The 22,573-nt window shown below is 44.6% G+C and overlaps 1 protein-coding gene across 1 annotated transcript; it reads left to right on the plus strand.

The window, feature by feature from the left end:
- Positions 1-15,434: 15,434 nt before the first annotated feature.
- On the plus strand, positions 15,435-21,065 carry atg14 (autophagy related 14). The gene is made up of 11 exons (XM_041061411.1): positions 15,435-15,944; positions 16,611-16,673; positions 16,916-16,958; positions 17,123-17,204; positions 17,286-17,523; positions 17,869-18,098; positions 18,318-18,435; positions 18,546-18,636; positions 18,889-18,974; positions 19,166-19,340; positions 19,872-21,065. The coding sequence occupies exons 1-11, from the start codon at positions 15,667-15,669 to the stop codon at positions 19,992-19,994; spliced, it is 1,527 nt and encodes a 508-aa protein (XP_040917345.1). The 5' UTR covers positions 15,435-15,666; the 3' UTR covers positions 19,995-21,065.
- Positions 21,066-22,573: the final 1,508 nt, after the last annotated feature.

The raw sequence follows: 22,573 nt of genomic DNA on the forward strand, positions 1-22,573 counted from the left end.
CACTTGACTTTCCCTTCTGTCCAACCTTCATCCTGAACTTGGACCTAATCCGGTTCTTGTCTTATAAAAAGAGAAACACTCTTCCTGCCTGTTTTTTTTTTTATTTCTTTATATAGTTTTTCCAATTGTTAATAAAAGACACGGGAACAATTTGCTTACTAGAAGTTATCTGGAATAATCTTGTTAAGTCTAATTATGGATGCAGGATCATTACTGTGGGGTTGTTTAAGGTGTAAGAGTGCCAGAAAAAATTAGCATTAAATAGTAAAAGATTATATAAAATAATAGCTGACAGATTCCATGGATGATACCTCCTTAACAGAAGATGTACTGTCCAAGCTGACACTGGCAGCAGACGCTGGCATGCTGAAATATTTTTTATAAATTTACTTATAATTATGTAGCTAGCTAGCTAGCTGAGACAACTAATAGCTACCTAATTAGCAAACTAGCTTTCTAGCTAGCTGTAGCCACAGGTAGCTAGCTCATTTTCAGGGATAATTAAAGGACAGGAAAGGTCAGTCTTCATATAACACATCATATGTAAAAGTTATTGGTGGTTCAAATCATTGAGTACTTGTATAAAAGAGTATTTTAATTGTGGCTTCACTGCTTTAGTGTGTAAAAGTAAAAGCTAAGTGGGTTCTGAGCCCTGCGTCCAGCACTGCCTGGGACTGATGGATGGAGAGACGGTTGAATGATCAGAGAACAGTGACAGCTAGGTCGATCTGGCTTTGAGGCTTCCGACACAAACCAAGCATCACCGGGTTAAACACGTCGACCCGGTCAGCAGCGCTAAGACTGACCTTCCTTCACTGGTCCTCACTTAGCTCACACTCTCTGTTCTCTGTTTACTGTCAACAGAGATAAGGAGCCTTTTCAATCAGTGATTTTGTTTGTTTATCTTTTTTCTTCTTTGGATAAAAGGATCACCAGAGGAGAAGCAGCACTTTTTGTGAGCACTTTGTTGGAGGACTCTCAGACTAATCACTCTGAAACTCAATCGGCAGCTACTCTCACAGCTGTGTGCTTTTCTCAAAACACTTTGAGCGGCAAACAAATATTCTTGTTCCTTTAAGGAGGAAGCAGCCCACTCTTAACAGCTACAAATCTTCCTTTCCTATGCCTGCGATAGAGTAATTTAATTTTAAATCAATTAAAAGTGAATGTTCCTCTACGATGAGATCATGTCCCTCTGTTTTTTTAAAAATCAAACAGCTTTACAAATTTTCTCGGATCAAACATCATCTTGCTGCTTCAAGATTTTCCTTTATTGCTACAAAACTTTCTGGCAAAAAAAAAAATTTTTTCTTGTTTGTTTTCTTGTTTTTCAATCAATCACTTATTGAGATGCAGCAAAAGTATTCTAATTCTAGTTAATATTACATGTGGGGCACGTAACTCTGACACGGCCTTGACACCACAGAGCTGCACTGATTATACTGAAGGAAGAAAGAAAAGAGCGAGGAAGGCAATCTGATAGGAATGCCGCTGTGGAATTCCCCGGAATCTCCCCCTTCCCTCCTGCCACTTTCCCCCCATCACTGTTCACGAACCCATAAGGAGTTTTAACATGCAGCACAATGGACAAGGGGAGCTATTCTGCAACCATAATGCAAGGAAACGTTACCTCAGTGCAAAAAATGTCAGGACTATAGAGGCCCCCAGTCCTGGAAACAATCAGTGAGGAAGCTGAGGCAGGTGCCCACCTCCTGTGAAAATATCCTACTGCGACGTGCAGAGGGAAGGGCTGGGCTCGTTGCTGTCGACGGCAGCGGCAGCGGCAGCAGCAGTAGCAGGGCAGAGGAGCAATTAAACCATAAAATCATAACCGCACTACACCACAAATCACTGTACTAAACACCATGCTGTGTATCACAAAACACAGGCACTCACATGCAGAGAAACACAAGAGAATACGCAAGAATACTGTGAACAGGAGTTCATCACTATATGCAAATCATTACATTCTGGGTCTGGGATAGATACTGAATATATGAGCAGATATAGTCAAATGCATCAGCTGCCTTTAGTGGAGGGAAAATAAAAATTGCTTTACTAAACATTGCACTGATGGAGTGAAAAATAGTCAGTGGTCAAAGTAGCTGCATGCAGATTTTTAATTAAGATTAATATTATATTTGAAGTAACCATAGTTTTTTTGCAGGGTACTCAATGTGCCCTTGATCCATGAAGATCATATTATGTATCACAGTCGGGGGAAGCTCAGAGTTCAGTGCAAGAAGTGATTTTTGGCAGCATTACAGGTGTGCTGTGTGTGACGCGATAGCTAATCTGAACTAACCATGTGCTCTGATTCCAGTTTTGATATTAAACATACAAACAACAAAGGCTTTCCTTGGCCAGTTCACGGTCTCTGGGACAAAAACGCTGTATGGATAAATAGCTACAAGGTCTCTACACTGATAAAGGTGTCCACATGCTGGTGACTCTGACATGTGGAGGCCTGTAGTCCTCTCCGATTTACAGTCCTGTCAAATTAGTGGAGTGCAGGTGTTTGGAATCGTGATAAGATACTGTATCTGCAGAGCAGTCGACGATGGACGACGTCCCACAGATTTTATACTGTTTATGATACCAGGTAACCAAGTTAGAGAAGTGTTATTTGAAGCCATTATCACACACACAAATCACAAAATACATATTTTACTACTTGTTCCTGGTGATATCAGCCGTGTAGGTAGTTTTGGTTTTGATTCAATGGATGGCCACATACCAATAGGATTAAGCGGGATAATTCTTCTTTGGGTGGACTTAAAAGTCAAACTAACACTTGTACACAGTTATTTAGATGAAATGCTTCTGCAGAACAAGCTGGAAACCTTGTATAGTTGAGATTACAAGCAGCTGATCATAGTTTAGCTTGCCGAAGCTGAAATAATTGTTAAATTGTTTGCTTCGCAGAAGTGTTTGGTAAGTGTGCCAGTGGGATCAAAACAAGCTCAAAATGGCAGCATTATCTCCCCTACTAATTTCTCTTACGCTCCCCTCTCTTTGAAGACCATAATCTACTCAGCCACACATCAAAAACAAAGTACGACACACAGACACACACCCACTACACTTCCTGTCTGAGACATGATACTTGTCGATGACTTGAACGTTGTGTATCATTCAATAAATTACCAGGACACTGGAAGCACTGAATACTGTATTTCCTTTTTTTGTGTGTCCTGGTTTTTATTCGGCATAATGAACAGCTTGGCGTCCCATGAGAGACGACAGGGATCAAAACTCTGCTGCCTCCCCAAGGACTTCCTTTAATGTCTTTGTGTGCACATGGATTTGATACCCTCCCTCCTTTAAATTAGATCCCACTACATCCATTAGCCACAGAAGCCTGTTAATATGTCTCTTCAGAGAGCGGAGACCCCCACATAAAGGTCGAAGCCAACCTATTGTGACTCTGAATCCCCATTAGGCTGCGATACAGACAGTAGGCCTGCTCCTGGTCTGGGCGTGGCTATGTAAAATTAAAATAGAGACAAGAAGGCCTTGAGTTTGATTATTCATGGCTGTTGCATTTCATGTGAAAGTAATATTTCAACTTTTGTGTGAAGTAAATGCTGATGGACCCTGAGACACGCTCCAATCAGTGGCTAGGGAAGAAATCCACTGCCGTGCTGTCTGGAAAAAAAATAGAGCTTTGATTCATTGTTGAGTAAAACCCTGAAATAAAATGAAGATTCGTCATACAGGCAAAGTAATAGGTCACATTTCTATGTTTCAGCAACACAAGGCTAAGTAGCTTTAATGCAAATTTCCAACAAATGTTTAAAAAGACATCACTTTTGATTTTTGTCCAACCAGCCTGAACCAAGCTGACAGACAGAAGATGAATGGCATGAGTCATCAGGTACACTGGTTGGATTCCAGTGGCCGACACTGGCCCGAAGTTAGCCTGCTAATTTTAGCTGATTTTCAGCACAAATCGCCCCCAAAGCCACACCCTAAAAACATACACAAACCCAGTAGCCATATATGGGCCCCCAGCCAGTTCACACTGGGCCCACATTTGTCCAGAATACAGCTGAGTGTCCTGCAATCAGCTCAACTCCGCTGACAACCTGAGAATTCCCTCCTGCAAATGTAATTTGCATTCACAGTCTACCTTGTTCTTTTTGTTTCGTTCTACCTGCATTCCAGTTACCTTGCTTCACCTTTTCCCTCTTCCACTCACTCTTCCTCCAACAGGAACACACCTGAAGTGCGAATGTAAAAATGTGTGGGGTCAAAAAGCCAAAGCTGTGTGACTACATGTGTTCATGGGTGTGTGCATGTGTTTATCACTGGTCATAATCTCAAGAGGGAGCAGCAGCATTGTTAAAACATGGTCATTTTGTGTTACACTGAGTGACAGACGGGTTGGAAATGCATGTTCCTGGTTTTCATAAGAAAGGTGGCAGCGGGCTGCACTCGGGTGGATTTATCTCAAGGAAATGACACTTTCTCCCACAAGATCTCAATCTGGCAGAGCACGCAGCCAGGCACAACAATGCCGTGTTGAAAATGGGAGTGGGTCACCTTATCCTCCCCCAGCCAGCCCGGTTCCGAGCCGAAGGAGTGGTCCGACTGGTGGGCCTGATAAGCACCTGCCACAAGGCTGTGGCGAGAAGAAGGGAGCACCGCAGAACGAATTGTTCTGATTAACACCCTGAACAACCCTGCATGATGTCACCTGCCAAATCCTCCAGAGATGTAAAGACCTACAGTAAAAAAAAGGGATTTGTTTAGGGAAAAGAGGTGACTCATTTAAGGTGTGGTGCATGAGCGGCTACTCCAAAAACACCAGTCCACCTGAGGATTAGCAAAGCGTCCAGAAAGAGAACAGGGAGGAACAGGAGACAAGAAATGGAGGAGACGAGCTATCATCGTTTCAAACAGATGAACACATAAGAAAACTCAAGTATTTAAGGCAGTGACTACACCTTAAAAACTGCTGGATGTGTAAATAAGCCACAGCTAACAAAGGGGCCATGTCATCTTAACAGGTCAGGTTTTTCACAGCTTGTTGATATGTGTGGAACTGGTCATTCAGAGGGACTGTTCCAGTAAACACAACAAATACAACCTCATTTAAAGGGCCCATCAGTAACATCTGCAGCTGTCCTAATCCTTCCCCTCACTATCCTCCATCTGTGTCACATGATGTCACCACAGCAAAACAAACCACGAAACCTGACGACCACCACTTGTTTATCCTGATGTTCCAACTATCACTTATTGTGCAACTGGACTCCATGAGCATCTGGAGGCAACTTTATCCTCCTCATGCCAGAGAGGTGGTGGGAGTGTCGGACGGCCGAGCAGCAGAGCCATTACCCTCTCAGATCCTAATTACAGAGGCCGACTGTGGGACACACAGGGAGGGAGACATGACTGGACATGTGGAGTAAGTTCAACACTTAGGGTCAGACACACACATGTGTACGCACACCTGTAACTGAGGCACAGTCACTACAGTTAATCAACCATCCTGTCGGTCACTCTGTCTCTGGAGGTTCAAGGTTTAATGGTTTATTTCAGCCCTTTGAGATAAATGGGTGTGGTTTACCACATTAGCAAATGACAGTGAGCAGCGAAGGGTTTAATCACAGGAAAATACTGTTTCACAACTCGCCTTAAATACTGTAAATTCCCACCCATCTGGTCCTGAACCATATGCTGAGCCTAACAGAAAGAATTATCTGCAGCTGCTCTTGGAGTCAGGTCCCTTGCAGTTAATTCAGCTTGACAGACCATTTAATGGGGAAGTGCTCTGAACCTGTGAGGTGACAGACTGTACCTGCAACAGCCACAATGACGCCACAAGAATGTAAAGTTGTGACATGGCTCCAGGTATGGCACTGTTGACTGCGTGGTACACCAAGACTGAAATCCCTCAGTAACTGCTGGATGGATCTCACTGACACTTTGTGCAGACACTTGTGGTCCACAGAAGATGAAGCCTTTGTGAATTCATCACCTGTGACAACTGTAATTCCTGGCCATTTCACAGGTTTTATCTGTGGATAAAATTCAGATCAGGTTTATACTGGACTGGGGAATGAATACTGTCCTCACAAGTATACTACTATTAAGTATTACAAGGTATATATGCGTGTGTTTGTCCACATGTATATGTGTGTGTGTTTGAGGATGTGCGTGCTGTCATTGCCTGCGTGCCTCTCATGAGCCGTGGAGGCTGGACACAGACGACCGGCTTCTGACAGGCATTTCAAACCCCTCCTGCCCCTCTCCACCGTGTGGCCCCGCCGATAATGGGAACCTGATCGGAGGGAGAGCAGAGCAGGCGGCGGAGGGAGGGGAGGGGGGAGTGTGTGGTCCATCTTTTGTGAGAAACTCTTCAAAGCGCTTGCCCTCCTATTTGTCCACTGGAGCTCTTTGTAACGGTATCCTCCACTGTCATTTTCCCCCTTTTATTTTTAGGCAGGGCTATTATTGCTCCCATACCCCTCACATACCCCGAGGCTTTGTGTGCAGGGACAGGGTCAGGTTTTAACTTTTTTTTTTGTTCACCCTGTTCAGAACTGTCTTTGCTCCCGCTCCTCCACATGCTGTGCATACACAGTAATGGATCACACCAGTCAACGGCCGCGCTGCTAATTTCAGGTCTCACTGGAAACAGAAGGGGGCGCCTGGTCAGACCGCTATTGGACCAAAGCCCTGAGGCCTTGACTGGACTTCAAATTTTTCTTTAGCTGCAGCTTCAAAAATCCAATATCATACAGACAAGGTGCATAAAAAGAGAGACGGACAGATTGGCATAAAGCCCTAATGTAAAACTGACCTGTGGGCCCCTGGAAACCAAGCAGTATTCTTACAGTAGAATATTATCCTGCTCCGGCTACCTGACATGCATGAACAATAAAAAGAAAAAGAAAGATGTGATGCTACAGGCACGCACCAAGAGTCTGCTGCTCTACACTGGGATCTATCCAACCCAGTTAGACTGAATATAAATTGGACCTGGCCCGACTTGGTGCCTGGGTCGAGTTGACCCGTCACACCACAACCGAGTTATGGTTATATGAGCCTGGAGGATTAGATTTTTACAGAGACGCTTGAGAAGAGCCTGGGAGCAACAACAGGGAAACAGGTGGGACGACCGTTTGTGGAAGAGGGACGGCAGTGTTCTCGGGGACACTGAAGACAGAGCGCTACAGTCGCTGCCTGGCAGTCTGTTTGTCCGTCTGGTTGCCAGCCTGCTTGTGTACACTTCCTGACCCGTGGTGCAGCAGTGCATTCCACCCTCTCCCCACATCAACCTGTTCCCCTGTAATATCTGACATGAGTAGATAAATAATAGATCAGAGGCTTTAGCTGCCCTGTAACTCTACCCAGGTCCTGGGACAGGAGGCAGGCCAGCAGCTTAAGCCAACAGAGGACACGTGACCACAGCAGAATAGCCATTCAGTGTGACCGTTGATGAGTAAAAGCTTTATTATTACCGCCAGTGAAACACCATATGGTTGATATGAACTCTTAACTGGCTGGTGCTTACAACTGTAGCCTCAGTGTGCATCCAGCTGCTCTAGTGCACACAGCTGTGGAGGGAGAGAGAGAAGTGTGTGATCTACAACCTGTTCAGAGTCTTGAACCGCGACTTTGGACTGTATGTGAGGTCCTGCTGTCATCTGACCTCCTGTTTCAATGAAATTCTGTGACCTTACTGTATTCTGTCTGTGTGGACAAATGTCACTGAGGTGATACTACAATGCTACAGCATTTTACGTACAGCGCCTTTAGCCATGAAGCTAAATCTAAAGAATCAACCTGGTCCTGAAGCAGAATAAAGACATGAAAGCAGCAATTTCTAATAAGAGAACATAAAAGAAGGTGGAGAATGCGAAGGACGACGGCAAAAGAGCGAATATGATTCATTGGAGAAGGAAGCAAATGTCTGTCATCTGGGGTGAGAAGGTTGTTTCACTGTTAGGTATGAAACAATAAAAGAGGTTTCAGTGAGATATAAAGTAAGAGGTGCAGCGGGGCTGTGATGATATCAGGATATAACCCGTAGCCTGCTGGCTATTTCCTGTTAAAACAGAAGAGTTAAGCAGATAAACATTTGCTCTATAGTCCTGTTTTTGTTTTTGGTTTTTTTTAAGGAGCTAAATTATTTTTTAACGACACACTCAAAGACTTTGGTTCTTTTTTTTTTCTTACCTATTCTTGGCAGTTTCCCCTGAGAGGCAACCAGTGGTGCCGCACACAAGCCACCAGCATCACAAAACATTTCAACTACTGCATGTAAAAACATGTCACCTTAAAGCTGCAGGCTCTCAGCCCTGAAATAATGTCACCATTAAAGTTATTAAGCCTAACATGTAAACAAACTCCTGCCTACGTACGGATCCAGTAGTCACAAAGCAATATTATTACTCATCATTCATTCATCAACCTGATTTGCATGTAGCCGAGGAGAACGAAGGCAGACTGCAATCAAAGCGTATTAAACTGCAAATGGAATTTATCTGTATATAATGACAAGAGTAAATGGGACCATAGAGGTTAGATAATTAAGAACGTTGTCAAACAGACGTCAATACACCTGGCTGAGACACAAGCCACCTGCGTGAGGTCCCCCATGATACCACTCTGTTTCAACAATTCTGCATTTACACCGTATATTAAGATATGTATCTGGTTGTACGTGTCAGTTGTACGTGGGGTGATGATCCCCTGTGGGGACATTAAAACAAAATGCAGCTTTCACAACATACAGTCATGTGACTGAATGTTGAAAAATAAAAAAAAAATTGATTAACTGAGCTTTAAAAAACAAAAATCAAGGTGACAAGCAGAGCTGTTTGTCTGAGGCTGAGCTCTGAGGAGGAGAAATACTAGCTGGCCTTCAGTTGAATAAACAGTCGATTACTACAGAGCCCAATCAACACAGTGTGTCTGATTCACACAATGACCAGAGAATAATGCAGCACGCTTGGATACTCACACAACAAATGCACAGAGAGGGCACACACACAAATACACAAACACAAAAAAAAAAAAAACACACACACACACACACGCCACCCTCTCCGGAGAGGATCAGGTTTCCCTCTGTGTCCAGTGGCTTATTAAACATTAAGCTCAACAGCTTCCCTACAGGAGGGAAGAAAGGCATCCCCCCACCTCCCCCCTCCCTGCCTTCCCTCTCTCATTACAGCTGTTGAGGTATGAGACAACAGAAGCGCGGCCACAACAATGAAGCTGGAGGCCGATAGCCAATCAGTACGTTCGCTGTAGTGTTCACCCAGTGACAGCAGGTAGGCCTGAGTGGATGAGATTAACTCCGTTGTCCCTTTTCAAACAGTACACACAGACACACACATGCACAGCTTAAAAACTGTTTCAAAATAAACTACGGCAGTTAGTTAAAAAATCTGCTTCAACAAATGTGTCTTCAACCTTAAAGCCACTGGAAAATATAGATTTTAAGAGGTTAACACAATCCATAAATGTCAGATTTACTATCACAGCAGCTACTGTTCAACCTGCAGCAGCCCAGCATTTATCTAAGCTGTTAAAACTGTTGACCTAATAAGTATTTGGAAAAAAAATCCAGTGGGTAACAAAAGTTACGTGTTTCACATCTGTACAGTGACTGTGGTTTATAAACCAGACATAAACAAGACTATTAAAAAATTGGGTAATAAACTTAAAAGAGCAGAAAGCTACAGGGACAAGAAAGAAGAAGACATCACAGGACAGCCAACACTGTTTGAATGACAGCCGATCTCATGAATGTAAAACTGAATCATCGTGTAAAAATAAATCATATCTAAAAGGGCTGCTTCCAAATGTGCCGGGGAAAAATAATCTCCTCAAAAAGTTTTTTTCTTTTTTGTTGTTTCACTCTGACACAGTTACAGATTCAGGCTGGACTCAACTTGTCGTCATTGTCATTATTGTTATGGTGTTTTAAAAAGATCTATACAAATAAAGAGTTTATGATTGTCAGAGCAGCAGTATCTGTCCCATTCTCTCTGAGCTCGGACGGGCTTTCTCAGCGTCTCAGGTGTTGTGGCGACACTCCCTCAAATGTGTGTGGTTGGTTGTTTGACACCTGATACCTGACAACAAGCAAGCAGTGTGAGTGTATATGTGTGTGTGTGTGTGTGTGTGTGTGTGTGTGTCCAATGGCCTCACACTCACACAGGACAAATTAAGTAAAATACTTCTACACTCGACCTGAAAACCTTTGCCTAGACAATAGTGCCACCTGCTGGCAGAACCAAAAATAGATGCCACCACTATTTCTCTTATTACTATAACCACAATACCATAAAGTAATAATATTAATAACAGCAACAAAAACTATATTTTTTAAAGGTATATGAACAAACATTTACTCTAACCTGTTTAGTGTATTTCATTCTTTTGCCTATTCTACCCCTGCCTGTTCAGGGGTTAAAATCACCTGTCAATCAAATCCTAAACTGTGTGTGAGAAAGAGAATTCACAGCATAAGCAGTGTATTCAGTCCATCCATCAAGCTTCACTTTTCACCTCGGAGTTTGTTTTATAAAGACCTGATTATTCGTATTATTTGTACAAAGTAGCAATGGTTTAGCTAGGAATCACACACACACACACACACACACAAAACATGCAAATGATCATACAGAGCCACATCAATAATGTATGAGGAGAGCCTTTCCCAGCAGAGAAAGAGTTATTAGTGTTATTAATTAATAGGCCTCTCTGCTGCCTGAGGTGGTGCTCGAGTGCTCCTGATACACAGGGAGAGGAACAAGAGGAGCAGGAGGAGGAAGGTGAACAAGACTTGGTTGGGGGATAGAGGAGGGAGTAAGGGTGAGGAATAACAAAGAGAAAGAGGGCGATAAAGAAAGACAAAGGGGAATCAGAAAATAGGCAAGAAAATGGGAGAATCTGAGAGAAGTGAGGGGGAGAGGAAACGAGTTAGAGCGTGAGGCAGGAAATCTAGAGTGACTAGAATGATCTGATCTCTTTTACATACCTGTGTGATACAGTATATTTTCCTTTACAACAATAGCTGTTACCAGTTCCTACAAAATAAAAAATGTTTTCAGTTGATTTTTTTTTTTTTTAGAAACTGTGAACAAAAAGACGATGATCTAAACTCTGAAAAAAATAAATGATTTTACACTGATGGAAGGTGCAGCATTGTATTTCCACCAGTGGATGGCGCTGACAGCCCATCTATGTTCTTCCACTGCTGGGCTGTCTAGGTCAACAGTCTCCTCATGAAGCACAGAGGGCTCATCATTCACAAATAATGAATTTCACTGTGCTGATATCACAAAGTAAAACTGGTCGCAGTTTATCAGTTAATTAAAGACAAAGTGATTTAACAATGCTCCCAGTGCTGTGTGTGGCTCAGCTTTCACTACTGAACTTGAATGCAGATGCTAATAGTTTTGGACAGATACTGCAAATTTCTGAAAGATCCGTTTTGCTCCCATCTTTCTCTGTAAGGCGCCACATTCCGCCACGTTTCGGTTCGACCCAGTGCAACGCTGTTGAGATCACCAATGATCTCGTACTTCAGACCTCTTATTATACGAAACAGCAAATGAAAGCCTACAAAAGCCTGGAGGAATATAGCTTTTTTTGTGAGCGGGTGGGTCCACAACCGTGGTACCAAACGGCTCCACGACGATTACCGTTTGGTGTTTATTCTCATACTGGTTATGTATAGCTAGCAGCTAGCAGCTAGCAATAGCGGCTATCATGTCAACAAACTAAAACCCTAAAACGCTAGGGCAGCCTAAAAAGTCCCAATGAAGTCCATATTAGACTACAGGCAACTTAATAATTATTACTATGTAAATGAGCATTAAGCGACAACCTAATAATACAAACACAGCCACACAAACCAAGTTAGCTAGCTAACATACCTTTGACGAAGTGGTCACTGCAGACACGGGACACGGGCATTAGCAGACTGCTCCTCCCGACCGCAGACGTAGGTTTAAGATCCACCTTACGGCGTTGTTCTGTAAGTTTTTTATATTTCTCACCTTTGTGGGTGACTACTTTTGGTACTTTTTCTCTATTGGAAGCGCCGGTAAACTACACAAAACATAGGCATTTTTCCATACGGTAGATTCTTAGTGTGTCAGTCAGCTAAAGGCTGAAAGACTTCCTGCCCTCCATCTGAATTTGGCGCCGTCGCGCCGCTGCGTCGTGACGTCACGTGAAACCCACCTATAGCGGACGATTGGGCGCCGCCCTCCTCGACCCACACGAAAAATGTAAGTTTATTTTGCCCTAACGTGCTTTCGTCATACGCACTGAGGAAGTCACGTGGTCCTCTGATGATAAAGCCCAGCGTGCATACGCATCGCGTTCACGTTCAAGATCACCATGGCTAGCATAGCAACTTAACGGTGCAAGTCCATCGTGTCACTGCTGGAATTACCATTCTGTCGTCGGAACAATCAAGATAAATTGGCTATCAAAGAAATAGGACCACGGAAGTTTAAATATCAAACAGGTGTCTTCAAAGGCGGGGAAAACCTACAGCTGCGGATTTTTACGGAGCTGGTATGAGCGGGAAAACAAGGCTAGCGGGATGCGAAGTAGTTAGCGGGATGCGTTGTAGCTAGCGGGATGCGAAGTAGCTAGCGTGCTGTTCTGCTAACATCGCCACACAGTTGGATGAGAGCTACATGTTAGCTGTGTGTCGTCACAACGATGAGGTTAGCAAGAGCCGCCATTTTCTAGGCCGCCGTATTAACTCTGTTACATTCTGTGGCGTGTTTGAGTTAGCCTTGCCAGGCAATGATGAAATCCAGGGGTCCAGCAACCCCAGGATTTTTCGTGCTCTGGTCGACTTATAGTGGCGTCGCTAGACAAGGTGTTGGAGGAGCGCTTGAAAACGGCCTTGTTATTGTGCTTGCTTGATTGTAAGTAGTTGTATTGATTTGACATTTCTAGCTGAATATCACTGTATTATCTGTAATATCACAATACTGACAACTCAAAAAGTAAAATGTTCCAAACTCGTTAAGCTGCCTGACGTTGCCTCTCAGGAGGTGTATTATTGTTTTAGTTTGGATTTTCCATTGCCGGCATTGATGCCTTGTACTGTATATCTTTGCAGGTCTCAGCATCTGAGGGTTTGGAGACTTTACCAGCAACCAGATAGTCAAGAAGTTCCAGAAAGGTAAATGAACACATGGCCGTATCTTGATGACATTAGGAGAGAGGTCTTGAAAATGTAAACGGGCTGATTGGGCTGCAAATCGCAATATTTCACACAGTGCACTGTCAGAATAATTACATGTTTTAGTGCAATGTGGCCTGGATTAACCCAGAGGTCCAAGATTGAAAGAAGAAGGCCTCAAAATCCTGTTCAACAAGTTGTTCGACTTTTAGGTGAAAATGTATTTGTTGTTGATATTGAGGGCAGAGTTTGTGTTGTGAGAAATATCGTTGAGGTTTTGTCAGGAGCTGTGTATGCTGTGTGGCAGTTCTATGAGAGACAAGGATGCTTTTATAATTACCCTATTGATTTGTGTTGTGTGGGGATCAGAACAGTGACACAACTCCCTGACCAGCTTCGTGGTGTCCCTGTGATTGACTTAATAAAAAGCCTCATACTGTTTCCTATGTGAGAGGGGTATGTGGCTTTTCCACAGCTACATGACCAATGATGGACCTCATATGAACTTTACAGAGTGTCCCTCTTCAGCATTGTGGAGTTCACAGAGTCAAGAGCTGGGAAGACTCTAGTGGATATTATCCCTTCATGTTGGTTTACCGATGAGGACAAGACGGAGTGCTTTTGGCCATCAAGCCCCAGTCTTAATATTGTTAAGGCAGTTAAGAAGTAACTCCAGCCAGATGCCTCATGGAAGACATACAGTGCAAATGGAAATGCAGGTAAAAAACTGATTTTGGGACAGTGGGAAAGGGCTGAAGCTGTGTGAGATTTAAAGTAACTTATACTTTGTGCTTGCTTGCTTTCTTTTGTTTGTTGAAGATGGAGATGCTCCACGCAAGCTTGCACCAGCGGAGGTTGCAACTGATCTCCAAACAGACTATGATGTACCAAAAAAAGGCGACAAAGAAGGTAAAGCGAATTTACTTAGACCCATTACTGTCCAAAGTAGAATTTTATAATTTCCTTTACAGCACTTAAATAAATGTTTTTACCAGCTTTATGAGTTTGCACCTCAGTGAAAATTAAATCATTGTGATAACTAAATATTTGCTGCTTGTCATGACTGACAAATGAGATTTAATTAATCTTTGAAAAAGAAATTGATGTACATAGACTAATTATATGTATTATGTATTCTGAATTTAAAATCAAAGTTCAATTTAATGCAATAATTAACTACTGATCAGCGCAATAAAGTAAATTTGCTTTAAATTTTGGTCTAAACTTTAAGTTTACATTCATTATCCCATTGGAATACTGAAAAAACTGCATATGTGTAAAAGGCTATTTATAATTTTGGCCATAAAACATACTTGTCTGGCGTTTTATTGTTTTAGTTTGGATTTTCCATTGCCAGCATTGATGCCTTGTACTCCAGTGAACCTCTGAGTCTATAACGTCATTATTCTGTTTGCACTGTGCTTGTGTTGTGCTGATTAAATACTCGTGTTCCTTTTCTTATGCAAGTTCATCATTGTGGGACTAATAAGGGTGTATCTGTTCCCATAAAGTGCTTTTATGAAGTTGTGAGGAAAAACACATTATGTAATTGAAATGTCTTTAATGTGCCTTATTCATTTGTTAGCAGTTTTCTATTCTATTAAAGTTTAAATTAACCTAATGTAAGTCAATGGCACCAAGTGTATTTTTTTAATGAACTACAGAGCACTCCCCCTGGTTTTCCAAACTGACCATAAACCTCATAATGACTCTAACAGGACACTTTGGTGGTAAAAACAAAAGACACAGACAAGGAAAGCACAAATTCTGTCTTCTCATCTTTGTCAAGGGTAAAGAACAGAGTGTGATCAGTGTGATCCTGATGGGATGGTTATGTTACGTTTGCAAATCAGATAAGATATGGAAAAAAAAAACAAACTTGGAGCAAGAGCTTCATGAATACCTTTACTGCATATTAAAAACTGTATTAACCATCCACATCATCAGAAAGGTGTATAAAAGAATGTAATGAATCGATGAATCGGTCTCACATGACCGCTTCCCCTTTGCTGAAGTTTGAGGGGCTTTAACGGACTCAGCTGAACTCCAAAAAGAAGCTACAAAATAAAAGAAGAAGAAGAAGACGGCCATGGCCATACGTCAACATCCAGACTACAGTACAAAACGGCGGCTCACGAACCAATGCGTAACGTTAGTGCGGCTCACCATTCGCTTACCGTCTGTATTTTATCTATTATCATTTCTATTTTTGTTCTTTCTCTGGTTGAAGAATGACCCCGGGTCACGTGTGACGTTTTCAGAGGAAACCGGAAGTGGCAGACTCTTCGCTCGCTCATCAAAACAACAACGTAGGTGTGCTATCGAGAGCTTTAAAAAGATGACAGCGACACCGCAGAACGTACATCAGTGAGACGATCCGCCTGGTTCCGTAGAGAGCAGTGAGCTAAACGGCTGGTTCTTCTAGCTTTAACTGGTTTCATCTAAACGTCAGTTTAGCTGGTTAGCTGTGCTCTTCGCTTTCTCAACGCATGGCGTCCTCGGCGGGACTCCCTCCGCTCGGCCCGGACCGAGCTGGATCGTCTTCGGTCTTTGACTCCGGCGGTAGGCCGCCTCTCCGGCCACATCACTCCCATCCGGCTCACTCCGCCTCGGGCTGTATTATGGTGGAGTCGGTGGACGACGCGGAGGGTCTGTACGTGGCGGTGGAGCGGTGCCCCCTGTGCGGCACCTCCCGCCGCAGGCTCACTTGTGCCCGGTGCATCCAGGCCGGAGACTTTGTGTACTACGACGGGAGGAACACGGAGAGGTGCAGATTTGGCCATAAAATCTTCCAGATTTCAGTCTTTCTCCGCTGTCTTTCTGTTGTCAATGCAGAACCTCATAGCCAGATTTAAACATTTTAATGTTGCCAATGTTTTCCACACACACACTTAATCTATCGGGTAATATAATATGTCGGAATAAAAACATGAACCCTTCTTACAGTTCGGCATAAATATCAGTATTTAAAGCCACATTATTCCCAACACATTTTTAACGGTTTCTTATTCATACACCGTTTGGAACTGACGAAATGCAGTTGTTTCGGTGGAAGGGAAAAGTGGGAATGACATGCTATCCTTGTAAAAAGATATGTATGCGTGTATGTGTGTATATATATATAGTCATTGTCATCCGTTGGAGTTAGTTAGCATTAGCAGCTGCTGTTTTCCATCAGGTTTATCAGAGACTGTTAGCTGTTAGCTTCCCAATGCTGTGTCAGCCTGTACCGTAGTAGTTTGGCTAGGTTAGCTGCCCTGCTACAGTTACACAACGTGAGAAAACCCAAAATAACGTCTTCCTCATAGGGAGGGGAGGTGAGGGGAGGGGAGGGGGGCAACAACCACTCAGCTACTTTGTTAAGTTTTATTTGAAAACAGATGATTAGATTCCTAATGTGACTCTTGTTACTTCTTGTACTTTGTCTCTGCAGATACATAGAAAAGTTGGAGCGACTGAAGAAGTTGAAGGAGGAAAAGGAGCAGCTGCAACAGAGGTGAAACTTACAGCTGTTCATGGAAGAAGAGGCTGGTGACAGTTGTGTTACTATGATCTGAGAAACAGGATGGTGTCTGGAGCTGATATTATTACTGATAAAACTCCACACATACTGTATCAATAATGTCATTGCATTCATTTTTATAGTATTACAGCTGCACAGGTCTGCAGCAGTGTGTCCGTATCAGTGAAAAATAAAGATAAAATGCTCTGGTAACTTGAACTCCTCCCTTCTCACAGAGTCATCCAGGCCATGGACAAGAAGCTGCAGACTGATGAGATGGTGAGTCCAGTTTCTGTACCTAGAGGCTGTGACACACCTGAAGAGCATCCTTTTTCATGTTGAATTGACTGGACTGAGCATGAACGTTGGACGTACGTTGTTTTCATGCTGACCACAGAACAGAACACACAGAATAAACTGACTGTTTGCTGCCGTTTCCTCAGAAATGGAAGCTCATGTCGTGTAAGATGAAGATCGAGCACCTGAAGGAAGCGGTGGCCTGGGGCAACGAGGAGGTGAAGAGTGGTGAGTTTGTCTGCCGGGTTTTGAACTTGTTGTGGTCACGTCACGGTCTCCGTCACATCCTTCATCCTCCTTCTCCTGCAGATAAAGACCTCTACCTGCGCTCTCAGGAGGAGAGTCAACGGCTGCAGCGTCGGGCCGGACGTCACCAGGAGAAACGGGACAAGATCCAACGCCACAACCGTCGTCTGGGGGAGCTGCTGGAGAAACGCAGCCGCGACCTGCAGAGCAGACTGAGTCAGCTGGCTGCTCTGAGGCGGGAACATGTCCTGGAACTCACCACGCACATCTTCCCCACACAGGAGGAGAAACAGGGCAGCAGGTGAGACTAGACATACCTGAGCTCTGACGACAGCAACACACCTGAGCTCTGGCTCTTATTGTTCATATAAATTAGAACCAATGCGCCTTTCAATGGCTGTAACCTGAATTTAGAGGAAGTATAGAATAAATAGTAATCCAGACATAATCTGTAAATTGTGTGATTATTCTGGTTCATAATCTAATGAATCTTGAGTGATTTGCTTTTGACTTGTTCTCTTTTTGTGTCTTTGTGCTGTGTGAATGGGGCTTAAAATGGAATTAGTTAATGCTAAGAAATACAACAAGAAGTAAAATAATAGAACGCACTGTGAACTGCTGCTCTACCCCTGTGTTTGTCGGTCAGAGACCCCGCGGACGTGGTGGCAGAGTGCGATCCGGCGTTGACCTCCAGCACAGTGAGCGAGCTGGCCGAGGCTCGGAGGACCACCTACCTGTCGGGACGCTGGATCTGGGACGACCAGAACGGAGAGACCAGCATCAGCATCACAGGACCCCCTGTCACTCTGCCCAGCAACGGAGACTGCTCCGCCTACTACAGCTGGGTGGAGGAGAAGAGCACCAATCAGGGCCCAGGTGAGGTGCTGGTGGTGGTGTTTGGGGAGGGGTCTGAATTCACTTCTTGGGTCAGGCACAGGTGAGGTGAAGTGTGATGACCTGATCTGAGCTGAGGCGCAGGCGTCAGCATTAACTCTGTGTCCTCTCTCCACACTGATCCTTTGCTTTGTATTTATTCACATGTCTCCCTATTGGTGTCTGCTCTGACCTCTGACCTCTGACCCCTTTGTGCTGCAGAGCTGGACCACATTAACCCGGCTCACACCATCAGCGCCGCCCTCTGCTACACCACACAGCTCGTCACCATCCTGTCTCACATCCTGGACGTCAACCTGCCCAAGAAGCTGTGCAACAGGTAGGAAACACTTGCTGCTGCCTTCACTTGCGGGCCACTGTCAGGAAAACAGAGCGTCAGGTTGTTACGTGTGTGTGGTGTTTTATAGTGACCCCGTTCTCTGTTCCCAGTGAGTTCTGTGGGGAGAACCTGAGCAGGTATCGCTTCACCAGAGCTCTGAGCAAACTCAACACCAACATCCTGCACCTCTGCTTCTCACAGGTCAGACGCTCTGAGACTCTGAAAAGTAGAAAACTAGACTTTACTGTTCTCACCTCTGAAACAGCAAAGAATTAAATGATGATGTGTAGCTTCACAGCAGCTTTACACAGAATTTATTCTGAATTTATTATAAAATTAGATTTTTGATGTTAATATTTCACGTTTTTTGCTTTGATGTTTTATGTTTAAGAGGAACACTTGACCTGTTCTGACCTGTTCTGACCTGTTCTGGTCTGTTCTGTGTGTGTGCAGCACGTTGACAGTGAGAAGCTTCACCCTCACCACACTCTGAGGAACATCATGTTTCTGGTTTCCCCCGACAATGACAACCTGGGCAGGTGAGATGTGTCTGTCTGTCTGTCTGTCTGTCTGTCTGTCCCCCCCCGTCCCCCCACCCTCACAGAGAAACCGGGCGACATGACAGCCGGTGACGTGGCCCCGTCCAGTCTGAGAGCCGCTGCGAGTCTTTAGATCAACGAATGTAAACCAGGTGTAGGCCCTGTAAGTCAGTGTCATCTGTTTGGTTCAGGACCGGTCCGTTCGAGGTGAGCGCCGATCTAGAGGAGTCGATGGAGTTCGTGGAGCCCGAGGCCGCGGGGCCGGCGGAGGAGAGCGGAGATGAGGTAGCGACAGATGAGGAGACGGACCTTGGGACAGACTGGGAGACGGTGCCCAGTCCACGATTCTGTGACATCCCATCACAGGTAGAAACACCTGGATCACCCCAGAATGTGTTAGAGCTCAGGTTGGTGCTTAGAGCAGTTTAAGACCAGCTGATACCAGAAATACAGGCGGGGCTTTGAAATGTCTGATGCTGGTCCTCCTGCTCCCAGACTGTCCCAGCTACCTTTATCAGCATCTAACATGACAACATACAGCTGGATCAGTGCTTCCTGTCGATGGTTCTGAGCCTGAAAACTGGTTCTAACATCAGACGTGATGCATGTTTGAGACACGTTGGATTCGTCATAGAATTCAGCAGCAGTTTATGAACAACTGTCGCTTCCCATGAAGTGCTGATCAGATGAAATCTCTGATCCTGGATCAGTGTCTGAAAAAGGTGTAAGTGGAAAAAGTTGATGTTGAAGGAGCAGATTCTCTGTCCTCTGGCTGTCCAGCGGCTCGGTCTCTTCTGTTTACTGCTGCTTCTCGTCCTCGTCCTTCTGCAGCTGCTCTGATTTTGAACCTGTTCTTTGGTAACATCTCCTCCTCTTCCTCTTCTCTTCTTCCTGCAGTCCATGGATCTTTCCCAGAGTGCACTGCAGGTGTCCCAGCCCTCTGCTAACACTGGTGGGATGATCTCCTCTGCCGCTGCTTCTGTCACCTCCTGGTTCCGAGCTTACACCGGCCAGCGCTGATCCAAGCGGACTGAACCGGACCCTCTAAAGTGAACCAGCCAGGACTGGACGGGTTCGGCTCTGGGCTTCTGGACGTCTCAGACTTGGTCCGGTTTGGAGCAGGGTGGACAGGGGTCAGAGGTCAGCCAGTAGATGAGACTCTTTCAGAGCTTTCACAGCTTTACAGCTGTGAGGAGCTCTGAACGTCCAGTCAGTCGAACTGTCACGGCTCTGACACTTCAGGAAGCTTCACGGTGTCGTTTGTGCATCAGACCACGTCGACCTGGACACACAGTGAGAGACAAACTCCCACAACCATTGTTTTCTGTGTAACTCACAAACCAACGGACACTAGAACTGTTCTCTGACGCTGAGAAGAGAAAAATCAATCAACCAAAACATCTGATCAGACAGGTCAGACTGGACTTACAGGCAGCAGGTCTACCAGTGTCCAACACGCCGTGATCTGTGTGTGTCTCTGTCTCTGTCTCCTCGTCAGAATTTTGATTAAGCTTATTGAAAGTTTAAACTCTTTCTGCCAAACACACACACACACACACACACACACACTGAGTGGACCTGTAAAATGGACTTACAGTACAGGAACATGTAACAGCTGCTCTCATCAAAAAAAAAAAAAACGCACACGTCATGGTTTATAGTTGAGTACTGTCGTCTCGCTGCATGTGAGGCTGCTTTGAAGCTATTGTTGGGCTATGAGCTCACTAACACGTCGACCATCAGGCTGTCAGAGACGATCATGAGGGATGGCGGTGGATGAGGGCTGGTGTGGCTGCGTGGTGAGAAGGCGAGTGCTGTTTTGACAGATGTAGCCTGCAGTGAAGTCCTGAAAACGACAGCTTTCTTCTAAGCCCTCAGCACAGTGATGTCATTCTGCCAGGGAATGTTATGTTGTGATTAACTGATGAAAACCTGAATATTTTCCTGTTTTATGTATTAAAACGTAAATATTCTCCGCCGCATGTATTTTACATCACAGCCTTTTAGCTCACACTCTCACACAGAGTGACTTGGACTGATTAGAAAAAGCTGAGGTATTGCTGTGAATGTAATAAAGTCATATTAATGTCATGAGCCATGAAGCTAACGACTGGCACCTCATACTGTCTCAGTTAAACTGGTAATTCCATGTTCCTTCTCATCATCGAGCGTAACTGTAGCTGCGCAGTCGAAAAGTTTGTCACTCAAAGGTGGTTCACAACACAAACATTCCCACAGACACACACAACTATCACCTCATCAGCTATTGTTCCAGATTCTAGACAAACAATGAAGTTCTTATTGCGGCTGAGTGTGTTTTCTCCCCTGAGCTGATTAAATGAGTGGGGGTGGAGGGGTGAGGCCGGTGGCTGCCAGCATGGGGGAGGCTGAGCAGGCCGAACACAAAAGAATTCCTGGTGCCATTCCTGTGATGCCGATGTGGTTATTCTAATGAACTGGAGGGGTGAATGGAGGCATCTGGCCTCTGGGTGGAGACAAAAGCACAGAATGTGGGCCCAGCAGGGGCTCCTCTGAACCGTGGACACACTTATTACCCCAAAGCTTTTTCTTTTTTCTTTTAAAAGGACATGGGAGATGGAAAAAGGAGAAGGAAAGATGGGATGAAAGAGGCAGAACAATGAAGGCTGAAGCAGGCTGAGAAGGAAGAGACAGATTGGACAAAGCCAATGAATATGTAAGCAACACTAATCAATACTTTTATATCAATACTTAGAATCCTTTTATATCCTGTTTCCAGCAGCTGTTACTGGCAAAAAAGCTCTGATAAAGCCGCTGTGCAGTGGCTGTCCAGCACCATGTGTTGGGGTATAAATCCATTCACACTGAAAAAGCACTATTTTAATATTTCCAACATGCAATGTGAACTCATTCAACTTTTAATTGCAGGGTTGATCGTCTCACGAAGTACGGAGCGAAGAGGCTGTGAAGTAAGAAAGAAGAGGGAAGTGAGAGGTGAGAAAATGAACAATTATTCCAGACGAGAGAAGCAGAACAGAAGCAAACAGCTGAGGGCAGAAACGGCAGCACCTCAGTTCTTTAACAGCCTGTTGAAAATAAACATGAACTTTATAAAACACACACATGCCAACACTGGAGGGGGTGCGAGACACAACAGCTGTCCTTTTTGAGAGGAATCACAGTGGAGGAGCTCAGGGGGGGCAGCGGGCAGCACCTGCCTCTGCTCCCTTCCTCCCCCATCTAACCTCACCCACAGGACACGACTGAGAGATGAAGGCAAGAGGAGAGGAGGGTGAAGGCGTGCGCGCTCCAGCCGGGGGAGTCTATTCACCCCATTCAGCTGCCTCATCTGCATACTGTTTGACTTGCTGCTTCTAATTTGGGCTCCTTCCCCTTTGAAGGCAGATGAATGTAAACAATGTCTCTTTTCATCTCGACGAGGATTAGAAGATGACGGATTCTGGGTCATTAACCCCCGGAGGACCGACGACTAACAAAGGCAAACCTTCTGCAGGTTCACAACACGGCCGCACAGCCGCCCACCACAGTGGAGGCTGGTTGTCCAAAGTGTCTGGAAACATGTGAGGCAGCGTGTAATCAGGCTGATGAACACGGAGAGG

This window comes from Toxotes jaculatrix, chromosome 17, assembly GCF_017976425.1.
Source record: "Toxotes jaculatrix isolate fToxJac2 chromosome 17, fToxJac2.pri, whole genome shotgun sequence".
Lineage (NCBI taxonomy): Eukaryota > Metazoa > Chordata > Actinopteri > Toxotidae > Toxotes > Toxotes jaculatrix.